Here is a 15176-nt window from a genome sequence, read left to right on the forward strand (position 1 = left end):
ACTCTACGTCTCCTTGATTTTCTGATTCTTTACAAAACATAATTGCTTCATCCATGTGCTATTATTCCTTTTATACTAAGTTAATTAAATTATAGTTTTACAATTGTTGTGATTTTGTGCATTATAATATGTTGCCTAAAAATAGATTTCTGACTATGAAAAAAGGGGGAAAAAATAGAACAATTAACTGAATTGCAAAGAGGTGAACAAGTTCTAATGAAAATATAAAAAATTTAAATAGGGATAATATAGATGAGTTTAAAGAAATACATGATGTTAACAAAGAATCTAATGAAATTTATGACATTAATGATGAGTCTAATGAAATTCATGATGTTAATGAGGATAGAGATAATTTAAGAGAGCATGAAAATGTTATTAATGTAGTAGATAATGAGAATACTAATATTGATCGACAATTTATTCCTTGACTTGATATCTAGGATCCAAGGAATTGGGATAATCTTGATAATAATTCACATGATATTTTAATTAAAAAGTGGTCTATAAGATAAATGAATCTCATATTTCCTTTTGATCACTATCCTAATCATTTTTCAAGTGCTCATTATTTTAAAAAGTTAAGTAATGGCGAGGTAACAGACCAAAAGTGGTTGGTATACAATAAACATGTAGATAAAGTTTATTGCTTTTGTTGTAAGTTATTTAAATCTGAAAATAATAGAAGTTCTTTAGCAAATGATGAGTTTAGAGATTAGAAACTTATCAGTGAACGACTTAAAGAACATGAAATTTTTATTGGACATATAACTAATATGAACTCTTGGAAAGAATTAAAAATGAGATTAGATTAAAATGAAACAATTGATATAGATCTACAATGAGAAATCTTTAAAGAAAGAGAGCGTTGGAGACAAAGTTTTTACCAGAATATTAGCAATTGTAAAATATCTTTCTAAACGTTGTTTGATTTTTCGGGGATCTAATGAGAAATTATATCAAGAAAGTAATGGAAATTTTTTAGGGTTGATTGAAATGATTACTTAATTTGACGTTGTGATGCAAGATCATATTAGACGCATTCAAAATCATGAAATTCATCATCATTATCTTGGTCATAAAATTCAGAATAAGTTGATTTATCTTTTACCTGATAATGTTAGAAGTATTATCATTAAGAAAATTAAGAAGACAAAATATTTTTTAGTAATTCTTGATTGAACTACAGTTATTAGTCATCAAGAACAAATGACTTTCATTGTTTGATGTGTTAATATGTCATCTAGCAATGTGCAAATAGAAGAGTATTTTTTTAGAGTTTCTAAAAGTTAATCATACATCTGGTTTTGGACTTTTTAATGAATTACAAAATGTATTAAAATCACTTGATCTTAGTATTGAAAATATTAAAGGTCAAGGTTATGATAATGGTTCTAATATGAAGGAAAACGCTATGGAGTTCAAAAGAGGTTGCTTGAAATAAATCCAAGAATGTTATACATGTCATGTGCTTATCAGTCTTAATTTGACTCTTAGTGATAGGGCACATTCTTGTGTTAAAACCGTTTCTTTTTTTGGAGTATATATATATATATATTTCAAGTTCTCCTAAAAGATGAAAAAATTTGCTTGATAATGTGAAAGGATTAACTGTCAAATCTTTTTCAAATATGTGTTGGGAAAGTCATATTAAAAGTGTTTAAGCTATTAGATTTTAAGCTCTTGAAGTGCGACGTCCTTTATTAGAGTTACATAACATTTGTGATAATGCAAAATCTAAGAGTGAAGCTGAAAGTATAGGTAACTCAGCTGAAAGTTTTAGATTTTTACTTGGTATGGTTATTTGATATGACATTTTATTTGTTATAAACATGATATATAAGAAGTTACAATCAAAATCTACGTGCATTGATTCTGTTATAGAACAATTAGATGGTGTAATAACATATTTTGAAAAGTATAGGAACAACGGTTTTACAACGGCAATATTTTCAATGAAACGTTGTATTTTTAGAAAAAAAAATTAATTTGATAAAAAAGAAGATAATGAAATTTTACTATCATTTGAAGAATCTTTTAGAATTGATTATTTTATTATTGTTATAAGCATAGTAATTTTTTCTTTGAAATATTGATTTGATGAAATGAAAATATTTGTAAAGATATTTAATTTTTTGTTTGATTGAAAACATTAAAATCATTGGATAATGATGAGTTGGGAAAATATTATGTTAATATGATATTCACTTTTAAGCCTGACAATTCATTATAGGTTAAGTTAAATGATTTATTTACCGAATTAAAAATATTACAAATTATTTTAATGTCAACAAATCTTCTTAATTTTATAAAAAAATATATATATTATTATCTAAATATTGCAATGGATTATATAATATTAAAAAGAATTTTTCAAAATTAAAATTGAATGAATTAATAATTTTATCTATTGAAAAAATATTTTAGACAATTTTAAAATTAATAATACTATAGATGAATTTACATTTTAAAAAAATAGAAAAAGTTGTTGTAAACAATTTTTATTTTATTAAAAAAATGGTGATTTATTTTTACCGTTTGCCTCTCACATCGCCTCCATTCGCCTCCTGAATGGTAGGACGGGGGCTGCTCCAAGAGAAGCCGAAATGTACTTATGGCTGCAAATATTGAGCTTCCAAAATTTGCCAGTGCTGTTCCATGCTACTCAGTTGCTCACTACTAATTATGTAAAGAGCATGAATGCAGTATTTAAAAATATCCTATAGATTTAAATAACGACAACAACTATATCGTAGACACAATCTGTTCGTGTCGAAACAAGCAACCGAATAAAATCGCAAATCTATCGTATTAATTCCAGCAGCGCAGCGCTTCTTCGATGCCCAGATTTTTTTCGTCAATTCCAATCAACTCGCGCATATTCCTTCCTCAGAAGCATTAATTGCAATTTTCGCATCTCCAGGTGCCAATTCGTCCTCGATCTTCCGAAGAAACTCTGCCACTCTCTCGATGCTTTCATCCTCATCTGCAATATCGATCGAATCATTGGACAACAAAAGAAGAAGGGGGAAAGAGAAAACCATCGCTTGCAAAGGAACTCACCGAGTCTAGGAACAGTGTGGCCTTTGGCATGTCGAACGACCACCGGATCATCGAACCATTCCAACAGTTTCTCACCGTTCCTTCTCAAGAAATCCTTCTCCCCTGACGGGGGAAAAAAAGCAACAGCGGAATCAGATGAAACTAAACCAGTTCGATCGAATGGCAATTGGATGCATTACCGATGAAATGCAGCGAGGCGCAGTCGATCTTGGAAGGGTAGACTCGCTCCGCCACTTCCGGGGCTTTGAACATGGCGCCGCCCATGATCACCAGCCACCTCACCTTTGGCACTGTCGTTAGAGCCAGTCCCTGTTCGATCCCAAATTCAAAGATTGATTTCTTGATCGGACCGATTAATTAATGGTGAAAGTACGAAGATCTCGTCCACTCGAACCTTGCACTGAAGGCCGGCGAGCGCCACCGAAAGAATCGCCCCCTGGGAGAAACCCATCAGGCCGTCGAACGGCCCGTGCTCGATCATCAGCTCCTCTACTCGAGCGAAAGCCTTGTCGAGATTCGGGTACACCATAAAGTCCTGATAAATCGAAGCATGGATGAATAAAAAAAAATTGGGGGAAATTTTGATGAAGGCAAGGGTTCGATCGGGGAGGGATCGGATCCACCTTGTCGTACTGATACCACTCGTAGTAGGGGGGAGGGAAGATGCCGTCGACCTCGGACTTTCCAGCGGCGGGGAAAGGGGCGTCAGGGAAGAAGAGGTCGAGGCGGGAGAGGATCTGGTCCGGCCACTTTGCCGCCAGCTGCTCCCGCATGATCTCCCCGCTGGTCCGGAACCCGTGCAGGCAGAGGAACCGCGGCTTCCGCCGGGTCTCCGGGAGATCGCCGGTGCTCCCCATCACGTCGATGTAACTGGTCTGCCCTCGGCCTTGGGCGGAGGAGGTGGCGGTGGTGGTTTATAGGCTTTCGATCCGGAGAAGGAGATGGATCTGAGCCGTCGATCGGTAGTTGGTGAGATGTTGACTGCGCAAATGAAAGACCACCTACCAGCTTTGAGATACGTGGAATCAACTTTCAGCATTGCAGTTGGTGAAGCATTAGCTAGTGACACAAAATTAAAAACTTATATTTATGGTCAACCACTTCATTATCAAGAAGGCTTGCGGCCTAAATCAACTATCTTCGTCCAAACCTTCTTGGAGTATGATATTTCTAAGTATTTATAATTTGATAGTTATAATAAATTTATAGGAATTTTTTCTTTACATAAAACATTTAATTATATGACCTTGAACTTCTTAATTATCCATCGTAAATACTTTTTGATTTATCTTAATGATCGATGAAAAAATTATATAGAATCGAGCCGGTCATCCCGAGGGTTAGCTGGGTTTATCATTTTTTACCCTGGTGCTATGGTTCAGCGGCAAGGTATTCGGGTTGTCACACAGGCACCTGCGGTTCGATCCTTAACTATGGTAAATTTATAGGAATTTTTTCTCCAAATGGAGCGCGCAACTAAAAGATGTTGGGTTTCTTAGCCGCCCGCCGCGAGCGCTTCCTGATTTACTCTGGTGGCCTATGGAAAAAATTCTGTAGGGTTGGGTCGATCACCCCAAGACTAGTTGGGTTTATCATTTTTTTCCTCCAAATGGGATGCGCAACCAAAGAATGTTGAGCTTCTTAGTCGTCCGTCGCGAGCACTTCCCGATTTACCCTAGTGGCCGGTGAAAAAATTCCATGGAGCCGGGCTGGTCACCCCCGAGCTAGCTAGGTTTATCATTTTTGCCCCTGGGGCTATGGTGTAGTGGAAGGATATCCAGGTCACCCGCGGTTCAATCTCCAGCTATGGCGAATTTATAAGAATTTTTTTCTCCAAATGGAGAGTGTAACCAAAGGATACTAGGCTTCTTGACCGCCCACCGTGAGGACTTCCCGATTACCCTGGTGGCCGGTGGAAAAATTCTGTAGGACCGAGCCGGTCACCCCCAGGGCTAGCTGGATTTATCATTTTTTACCCCGGGTCTATAGTGTAGTGGCAAGGCATCCGGGTTGTCACCAAGTACCTGCGGTTTGATCCCCAGCTATGGTGAATTTGTAGGAATTTTTTCTCCAAATGGGCTACGCAACCAAAGGATGATGGGTGTCTTAGCCGCCCGTCGTGAGTGCTTCCCTATTTACCCTGGTGCCCGGTGGAAAAATTTTATAGGGTCAGGCAGGGCCGATCACCCCTAGGGCTAGCTGGATTTATTATTTTTTTCCTCCAAATGGTGCGCACAACCAAACGATGTCAGGCTTCTTGGCCAGCCGCCGTAAGCACTTCCCGATTTACCCTACTGTCCGATGAAAAAATTTCATGGGGCAGGGCTGGCCACCCTAGGGCTATCTAGGTTTATCATTTTTGCCTCCGGGGCTATGGTGCAACGGCAGGATATCCAGGTTATCACCCAAGCACCCACAGTTCGATCCTTAGCTATGGCGAATTTGTAAGAATTTTTCCTCCAAATGGGGAGTATAACCAAAGGATGTTGGTCTTTTGCCCGCCTGCTGCGAGTGCTTCCCGATTTATCCTGGTGGTCAGTGGGAAAATTTCGTGGGACCGGGCCGGTCACCCAAGGCTAGTCAATGAGGCTAATTGGGTTTATCATTTTACCCACGATTCGATCCCCGGCTATGACAAATTTATAAGAATTTTTCTTCCAAATGAGATGTGTGCAACCAAAGAATGTTGGGTTTCTTAGCCGCTCGTCGTGAGTACTTCCTGATTTATCCTGGTAGTCGGTGGAAAAATTCTATAGAACCGAGCTAGTCACCCAGAGCTAGCTGATTTTATTATTTTTTAAAAAACAAAATACATTAGCATAATCATTGCTATTAAATTTTTACTTTAATTTAAAAATAAAATATATATTCCCTACTGTGCCATTTGATAATTGATTATAAATTAATGGTATAATTTATTTCCTTTCCTGTAATTTAAGGATAGACTATGAAAAATATGTAAGATGGGCATCATCATGTTTATGTTGTGATCCTAACTCTTAGATTTTGATAGATTTAAGTCGGTTTAAGTAAATAATGCTTGGTATTTATAAACTAGGAGAATATCCACCTTCAAAATTAATAAGTTTAGACACCTAAATTATTTTTAAAGAACAACATGAAACCGTGTAAAAATTTTCAACAAAATTATCATATATTGAACCTCCTCAATGTTGACTCATATAATGTCTTTTCTTTTTCAAATATTAATACATTTGTTTTAAATCAATAAATATTAAAATATACATATATTGTCAAAATTGGTCCTGTAATAATTTTAGCTAAAATTGTTACATAATCATCTTTTTATTAAATTTTAAATGTAAATATTATATATAGGTTCAATATAAGAGGAAGTGATTGCACATTGTTTATAAGATATCTAATCTCCAAGTACGTTTATGATCGATGAAGAGAAGAAATACTTTTGAAAGAGTTCTACTAAATAGTTGAGCTACACACGGACAGTTCGAGGAAATATTTCTTTAAATATCTCTCATCTAAAATATTTTCCAATTATGATAGTTAGTGATAGAGATATTTAGAAATTACGGGGCCTAATTCTACACCCGATAATTTCTATCTACGTGACAAAAAATAAATAAATAAATAAATTGAGTTGCTGCTACATGAGGAGCGCAGTTGTTGCTTTTTTTAAATTTTTTTAAGTTGAATATTAATTATATTTAATAATTATTAAAATATAAAAAAATTATGGAAATGTATTAAATTAAAAATTAATAAGTAAAATTAATTTTATTTAACTATAAAATTAGATGTAAATTAATAAAATGATAATGAAATCTATAAATATTTGGTTGGTGAGATATTTGATTATAAAATTTGAGATATTTGAGAATGATATATTTGATAGGTGGGACCTATAAATATTTGGTTGGGAAAATATTTGTTTGTAGATTTGGGATATTTGAGGAAAGAGATATTTGATTAATAATGTAGACATGGGATCACAAATATTTGGAAAAAATATTTGGTATTATTGTGGATGTTCTAAGAGAATTTAAACGGAAAAGAGTAATATATAATGTTTCACATATGGGTAGAGCGAGAACTCTCGAGAGTCGCCCCTACAATGGGGGTGCTCTTTTTAAATTTTTCAAGAATCTAAGCATGAAATCTCAATTTCGACGAATTAACGAATGAATTTTTCTTAGTAGACGATTGATCTAAAAATGTTAAATTGATGAGCTATTTGTTACGAGTGCTTTTGATTTATTCTGATAATCGATAAAAAAATTTATATAAAATTGAACCGATCATATCCAAAGATTAATAAACCGAATACCAACTAAATAAAACTCTCAATAGTCACTTTCAAAAGTAGCAAACTTAAATCATGCCCATGTGTGTGTGCACCCTACAAAAATTATACCAATCGATATCAGTCTTCTGTTATGAACCAGAGGCCAAAACTTACAGCCATTCTTATGCATATCAAGTCAAAAGCTCATCATAAATGCTTGACTCTTCTTTTGTTCTTCAGTCGAAATATGCTGTAATCCACATACCACGATCTTAAAAGTTCACTCCGTTGTCCAACTGCACTCCCGGGCATCATCTGGGTTGATCCACATTACAGCAAGAACTTGTCATTTCTAACCATTTACAGCTATTTCCTCTCCAAGACACTTAAAAGAATACATTTCAGCTCCAACCTGCTTTGAGAATTTAATGGCTTTTGTCCACTGCAGGGTGGTCCTCAGTCCTCTCAACCTGCAGTGTCAGTTTTGCATCATTCACATGATTCATTATGAGCAAGCAATTATCAATTCAGCATGTTTGAACCTGATTCTTATATTCAAGAATTCTCAAATGAACAAAAAAAAAAACCACTGACTTGCACAGAAAAGTGCATTTGCTGCCACTGGGAATTTTGACTCCACAGTTTTTATTTTATCTCACTGCATTTTCTATTTATAAACCAGGAGGGTTATGTTACTTACGTTAAGTTATCAGTCGGTATTAAAACTATAATAAATATTTAATAAATAAATCCGTACTAATACTTGGTTATTCCTTAAAAGAAACATGTTACATGATCCAATTGTAACATCTCAATAAAGATCGTTACATTTCTAAAACTCGGAGTGTAGTGCTAAATATGTAAGAGTTCACGTTGCAGAGTCCGACTGTAAATCAATAGAAGTAATAGATACAATGATTTGGAAAAGAATTAGTATTTTGTGTGTACAAGAAATAAAATGGATAAGCGAAATGGTAAAACTGATAGAGAATTTAAATTTTAAATTATAGTATACGAGAAAGAGTAAAGCAAGAAATAGATTGGGTATTGTTGTAAATAGTTCTTTAAAAGATGAAGTTGTAGTAGTTAGAAAAGAGGACAGAATTATATCCCTCAAAATAATAGTGGTGAAAAAACTATGAATATAACTAGGCTCCATTTGGTATGCATGATAGGATATGATTGGATTGATTAGGATAGGATTAAATGTAGGATAAATAATCCCTCTTGAGGCCAAGGGATTATGAATCCTACCCCTAATCAACTCTACCAAACGCTTGATTAACAACTTTTTGAAAATATAATCCTATCCTATCATGCATATCGAACGGAGCCTAAGCGTATATGCACCGTAAGTAGGGTCAGATGAAGTTACTAAATCAAGGTTTTGAGACAACTTAGATGAAATATTATAAAACATTACGCCAAATGAAATTATTTTAATAGGAGGTGATCTAAATGGGCATGTATGAGTGAAAAATGAGGAATATGAGAGAATACATATGGATTATGAGTTTAGAATAAGAAATAATGAAGGGAAAACTATATTATATTTTATAATAGCATATAACCCTATATTAGTTAGTATGTTCTTTAAGAAAAGAAAAAAACACTTAGTTACATTCAAAAGGAATAATAAATCATAAATAGACTTTCTTATGGTTAGGAAGAATGATAGAAAATTTATAAAAATTACGAGGTTATCTCTGGAGAAAGCTTAACTACCTAATATAGGTTATAGTGTTGCATATACGCCTCAAATATATTATCAATAGAAAGAAGATATTATGACTTCTAGAATTAAGTGGTAGAAATTAAACGATGGGAAGTAAAATATATTTAAGGAGAAGTAGGAGTACGAGCATTAGGTGAAATATACGGTGATTCTAATACAACATAGAATAAGATGGTATCAAAGTTGAAAATAGTAGCTAAGAGTATACTCGGTGAATCAAAAGGACATGCACCACTAAGTAAGAAATATTGATGGTGGAATGAGAAAATCAAGAAAAAGTGAAAGAAAAAATGAATAGCTTATAAGAAATATATATTTGTAAGAACGAGAAAAACTTAAAAAAATATATACAATAATCAAGAAAGAAGCTAAGAGAGTAGTAAATGAAACAAAGAATGAAATTTTTAAACAATTATATTAAAAATTGGATACAAATAAGGAGAAAACGACATTTATAAAATAGCTAAAATGAGATAAAAGAAGGCAAGATATCTTATCCAAATAAAATTTATTAAAGATAAATATAATAGGGTACTAGTAAACGATGAAAAAATAAAAGAACGGTGGAAGAGGTATTTTCATCAATTTTTTAATAAAGGTTTAGGTGACTAACTTAACTTAGGTAATTTAAGTAAGTCAAATGAGCATAAAAATTTAAATTTTTATCATAGAATTTAAACTTCAGATATAGAACAAGCTTTAAATGGAATGCACAATGAAAAAATCGGACTAGATGATATTAAATAAAACTATGAAAGTACTTAGGAAAACAAGGTATTGAATGACTTATAAAATTATTTAACATAATATTGAAAATAAAAAAAAATATCTGGTCAATGGTGGATAAGTGATCTAATTCCCTCATATAAGAACAAGGGAGATGTACAAAATTGTGTAAACTATAGGGGTATTAAACTAATGAGTCATCCAATGAAACTTTGGAAAAATGTAATAGAAAAAAGATTAAGGAATGAGACCACAGTGATCGAAAATCAATTTGGGTTCATACTTGAAAGGTCGATAATAGAAGCTATACATCTTCTTGGATAATTAATTGAAAAATATCAGGAGTAAAAACAATATTTATATTCATTGACTTAGAAAAAACTTATGATAGAATCTCAAGAGAAATTATATGAAGAATTCTAGAAAAGAGAGGTGTTAGCATAGCATATATTTAAATAATTAAGAATATGTACGAGAATGAAACGACTAGAGTGAAAACTTTAAGAGAAGTAACTAAAGCATTTTTAATAAAGATAACGTTACAACAAGGATCAGTTCTAAGTTTCTATCTTTTTACACTAATTATGGACGAATTCACTGCACATATTCAAAACACAGTACCATGGTACATGTTGTTTGCAGATGATATTATCTTGGTAGATAAAATATATGAAAGAGTAAATCCTAAACTAGAATCTTGACGAAAAACACTATAAGAAAAAGATTTTAGGCTTAATAGAATAAAGACAGAATATATAGAATTTAAATTTAGCAATATTAGATATAATACGATAATTGTTAAGATAGGAGATAACGAATTGCCCAAAACCGAGAGCTTTCAATATTTAAGATCATTTTTACAAAATGATTGAGGGATTGAGAGAGATGTCTTACATAGAATACAATCAAGATGGTTGAAATAGATGAGAAAGTTGGGATTTTATGTGATCACAAAGTACCTCTAAAACTTAAAAAAAATTATACAAAATCACAGTTAGACCTGCTATGTTATATGGAGCTGAATGTTGGGCTATGACTCAAGCACATGAGCAGAAATGAAGATGTTAAAGTTGATGTGCGAACATATGAAAATAGGCAGAATAAGACATAAGAGTAATAGAGAGAAAGTCAGAGTTATATCTATTGAGGAAAAACTCTAAGAAACACGTTTAAGATGATACGAGTATATATTTAGACGATCAATAAATATTCCAATTAGGCGATGTGAAATTATGACAAACACGCATATCAAACGAAGAAAATAAAAAAAAAAACTTGGTTAGTAACAATAAAATAAAATAAAATTTATTTAAGTATAGATGATGACACATAAAAATAGAAAATAGAACTTAATGACATAAAAGGATTCATAGAGCCAATCTTATCTAGTAGGATAAGATTTGACTGTTGTTGTTGCATTTTCTACAAATGAAAGACTATAAAAGGTGCCTTGAATCATAGTTTATTGTATCAATTACAGGGTTACTGGCAATTACATTTGGAATATGGGCAGTTACTCTTTCAGATTGAGAATCACATTGATGGCTCGAGACAAGGTCAGAGTTTTCTGGCATTCACATGCTCCCTACTGCATTAAGGTTCCTACAAGGTTGTACAATAATTGCATCAGAAGGTGGACCTGCAAGTAGAAGATCTGATTTTCAGTTTGACTGTCTGTGTATCAGTTCTGGTCATAGAAACTTACTGCAAGTCTGGTTTTTACAGATATCACTGTTCCATTTCTCAAGGACTATAATCAATTTCATTTCTGATAAACTATGAATTCAGATATAATATTGGTCTATGCACAACTAGGTTTAACTCAAGATGAAGTCTGATAAATTCTAAGAAAACAAAATTTTATCTAATACGGCACCAGAAAAGCACAATAGAGAGTGCAAGCGTAAAATCATTCAAAGAATAGGATAGCAACAACATAATGCACAGCTGATCATTTAAACAATGTCGATAAATCAAGCCTTCTTGAGGAAAGTTACTTCCTCTCTTTTTTTACACTATATTTTCTCCTTTTTTTTGCTTTTGTTTAGCCAGTCAGTTTAGCCCTTGCAGCCCTGATACAAGCTAAAAGAAAAACGAACGGTGACTACAGTTGCATCGAGCACCACTTCATCTAGTTGCTCAGTGCTGAGTTCATGTTTTTTTCTATTCAACATCTGGTGGTGCTTGTTTCAATCTTTAGGGATGAGTAGTTGCTGCCTAGTTTCGTTTGATGCTCCTTTTTTACTGGTTCCTTTTCTCAGACTTTAGACAAAATTCTGTTGCACCATTAACCAAACCATACTAGTTGTTGGAAACACCAAAACCCTACAACGCGCCTTCGCATTTCTTATGAAATGCTTATTTTCCTTCTCTTACAAGCTGGAGAATCATGACGACACGATGCAAATGAACCAGCAGTTGTATCATCACTCTTGTAGATCAAGCAAGCAGCATCCAACACTCCAATTGGGCTTTGCGGTATGGTTGTAACTGATGAGCTAGCAAGTTTATGCAGCATATTCCTTACTCCTATCGAGTCTTCTATCAACTTATAACATCTCAAGACTCTTTCCTGGCAAAACCATCATAGCACAAAATCAGACGATAAATTCAAACAGTTTTGAGGGTTGCCAACCAAGATACAAGAGAACAAAGAGGTTCTCAAACGAATAAAATTCATGAATAAGATATCATCAAGATATTAAACATAAATGCCACCCACTGCTGGAAGATGAAGTCACTCAAAATAATACAGCATTTAGCAGATGAAGAGAATTAGAAGAAGCAATTGTATATACCTTCGCCACATGGGTACAGCATGAAATAGCCTTATCGAATTCCACAATCTTATGCTCAATCAAAGCAAACAGCGCAACAGCAGCAGCAATTTCAGAAGGTCTGAATTCCAAGAAATCAATCCCTGAAAGGCATTGACTCATTCTAGTCACGCAACTCCATCCACCCCACTCAGTATGGTAGAACAATGGCACAAATTTACACAGGGAGAAGTGTACCTCTAATCGTGTTTATTGTTAACTCCACAGAATGTGACACCAAAAGCTTACTTGGGGCACTACCACCATTGAATTTATGGAGGAAGAAATCAATATAAGCGAAAGGAGTAACTGCTTGCATCTTCCATTTGAGTGTACTAAGCATCAGCAGCTCCATTCTCAGGATAGTCCTGGATTCGAATGCATATTTTGCATCTGCTACCTTCAAGAAACAATTAACAAAAGGTTAATCATAACATATCATCAGAGAAAACCTAAAAGTTTCTTTGTAGCGTCTGCTTCTCACTTGCAAATCCAGAGGCAGAGGGATTTCAGTTTCCTCCATCTTGGCAGCCAAAGATAAGCATGCCACTGATAATAGTTGGATCATCCAAGCCTTGCCTTTCTACAGATCGGAAATTGAAGATGAATAAGATTATTTCAAACAGCCAGAAAAGCTACACATTACAGATTTGATTAGATGCAATGTATCTAACAAAGATCAGATTTCAGACAATTGGTAGGGTTCTTACAGGAGGCTCATTGGCAGAGAGGAAGCGATCCAAGTAATTGACAGCTAAATATACACACAGTGGCCCAAAGTTGTAATGGGCATGAACCTGCTTGAAAGGTGAAGAAAAAGGAGGAATCAGGTTGCAAAGAGATCGTTTAAGAAAGATCAGATATAACAACAAGAAGTAAATGGCTCATTTATCAACCACATTTCAGTCCAGATCTGCATGTATACTTTCTTCAGGATAAATATACAATAAAAATGAAGACCGAGATGGAAGATCAAAACTTGAAATAGACGAAGAAAAGCATTTCCCCCCTTTGAAGGACTTGAGAGGGCAAAAGGATGAAAAATAAAAGATCGTTATAAATCCAACCTAGAAAGCCCCTTCCAAATCCAATCTAGGAAGGAAAAACAAAACAAAAAGAGTACCTTGCAAATCCAATCAATGGCATCCCTCCTGATCGCCGAATCAAATGCCCCGGACCGCAGCCTCTCAGAGTAGTCCTCCCTCGGCATATGCTCAGCTTCCCTCTCGACAAGCGAACCCACGCACTCATTCGATTGAACAGGGAGGTCCACGAGGAAATCCCCATAAAAATCGTAGCTTTTTGCTTCTGAAATCCAACCACACCCAAGCCCACCCTGCTCCTCACCATCGTCGTCGAAATCCAGGATGCTACTGTTGTCCTCGGCGCAGAGGAGGGCAGATGCAGCGCATTCATAGTTTATAGCCATAGATTCAAAGAGTTCGTAGATTGAAGAAAGATGCTATCTTTGTAGTCAGAAGGGAGCCCTTGTCCCTCTTCCTCTCCTCACCTCCGCAAAGATGACTCCTTTCCAGATGAAAACTCAAATACGAGCTCAGTGGAAGCAGTATCAGGAGGGTCAAAGGAGGAGGGAGGGGGGCACCTCACAGCTTTGGCACAGAGGGCAATGGAGGGGTTTTGTAGGTCATTTGTCGGGAAAAAGAGAGAGAGAGCATTTGAGGAGTGCAAATGGCAGGCGAAAAAAAATATATATATATAAAAAAAATTATATATATATATATATATATATATATGTTAATAAATGAGAAAGAGAGGGAAGAGGCATTGAAATGATTTTTTTTTCTTTTTTTTTTCCGGCTTTTGGTAGGCTGCTTGCTAGGGTTTGGCTAGCGGTCCACTGTATTTTCCAAAACCAGACCGAGTGCGCCGGTTCAACTGGAAATCAGAGAAACCCTCGTATTCAGTTAATAAAAGATTTATGGTAGTACGATTAGATTCATCTTAAATGTTTTTTTTTTATCATAGGTCCTTGTTTCTAAATTATATTAAGAAAAATAAATTTATTCTATTATAATAAATTTGTTATCTTCTAAACAAATGGAATGTAAAAATCCTCCTCATATTGAGTTAATAAAAAATTTATGATTGAACTAAAGATCCAATTCAATCACACTTAATTTTGTCCTGCAAATAAAAAATTACACATAATCTTATAGTACAATTATGAAATTCTCCTTATTTGTTTAGAGAAGAAGGTGAAAATTCATCCTTCTCAATTATCTAATATTCATCGAGAAAACGAGAAGAGGAGAAATTTCTTTAATATCCTTGTTACCTAGCTATATTCAGGAACAAATTCAGAAGTATTTGAGATAGAATTGAGTTGGTTAGTACAAGACAGAATTATTTTCATAGGATGAAGGTTCGAATCTCAATAAAATTGAGAAAAAAAAGTTCTCCCCGTACTGATCAATTATAATTTTTGATTTATCTCCTCAGAAATGTCATAGAATCATCTATATAAAATCGTTAGAATAGCTGATTCTACGTTTTTACTATCATATGAACAAATTCAGAAATTAGAAGTCAACTAGATTTTGGGTGTGAAAAT

At 34.2% G+C, this 15176-nt stretch overlaps 2 protein-coding genes across 2 annotated transcripts; both read right to left on the reverse strand.

The window, feature by feature from the left end:
* Positions 1 to 2708: 2708 nt before the first annotated feature.
* On the reverse strand, positions 2709 to 3968 carry LOC122030469 (esterase CBG03338-like). The gene is made up of 5 exons (XM_042589681.1): positions 3687 to 3968; positions 3458 to 3598; positions 3243 to 3372; positions 3064 to 3165; positions 2709 to 2986 (listed from the first exon to the last, which is right to left on the reverse strand). The coding sequence occupies exons 1-5, from the start codon at positions 3918 to 3920 to the stop codon at positions 2868 to 2870; spliced, it is 726 nt and encodes a 241-aa protein (XP_042445615.1). The 5' UTR covers positions 3921 to 3968; the 3' UTR covers positions 2709 to 2867.
* Positions 3969 to 11630: 7662 nt separating this feature from the next.
* On the reverse strand, positions 11631 to 14281 carry LOC122030460 (cyclin-D3-1-like). Its single transcript, XM_042589669.1, has 6 exons — positions 13728 to 14281; positions 13315 to 13401; positions 13089 to 13187; positions 12803 to 13004; positions 12587 to 12708; positions 11631 to 12360 (listed from the first exon to the last, which is right to left on the reverse strand). The coding sequence occupies exons 1-6, from the start codon at positions 14031 to 14033 to the stop codon at positions 12136 to 12138; spliced, it is 1041 nt and encodes a 346-aa protein (XP_042445603.1). The 5' UTR covers positions 14034 to 14281; the 3' UTR covers positions 11631 to 12135.
* Between the last annotated feature and the right edge of the window lie 895 nt (positions 14282 to 15176).

This window comes from Zingiber officinale, chromosome 10B, assembly GCF_018446385.1.
Source record: "Zingiber officinale cultivar Zhangliang chromosome 10B, Zo_v1.1, whole genome shotgun sequence".
Lineage (NCBI taxonomy): Eukaryota > Viridiplantae > Streptophyta > Magnoliopsida > Zingiberales > Zingiberaceae > Zingiber > Zingiber officinale.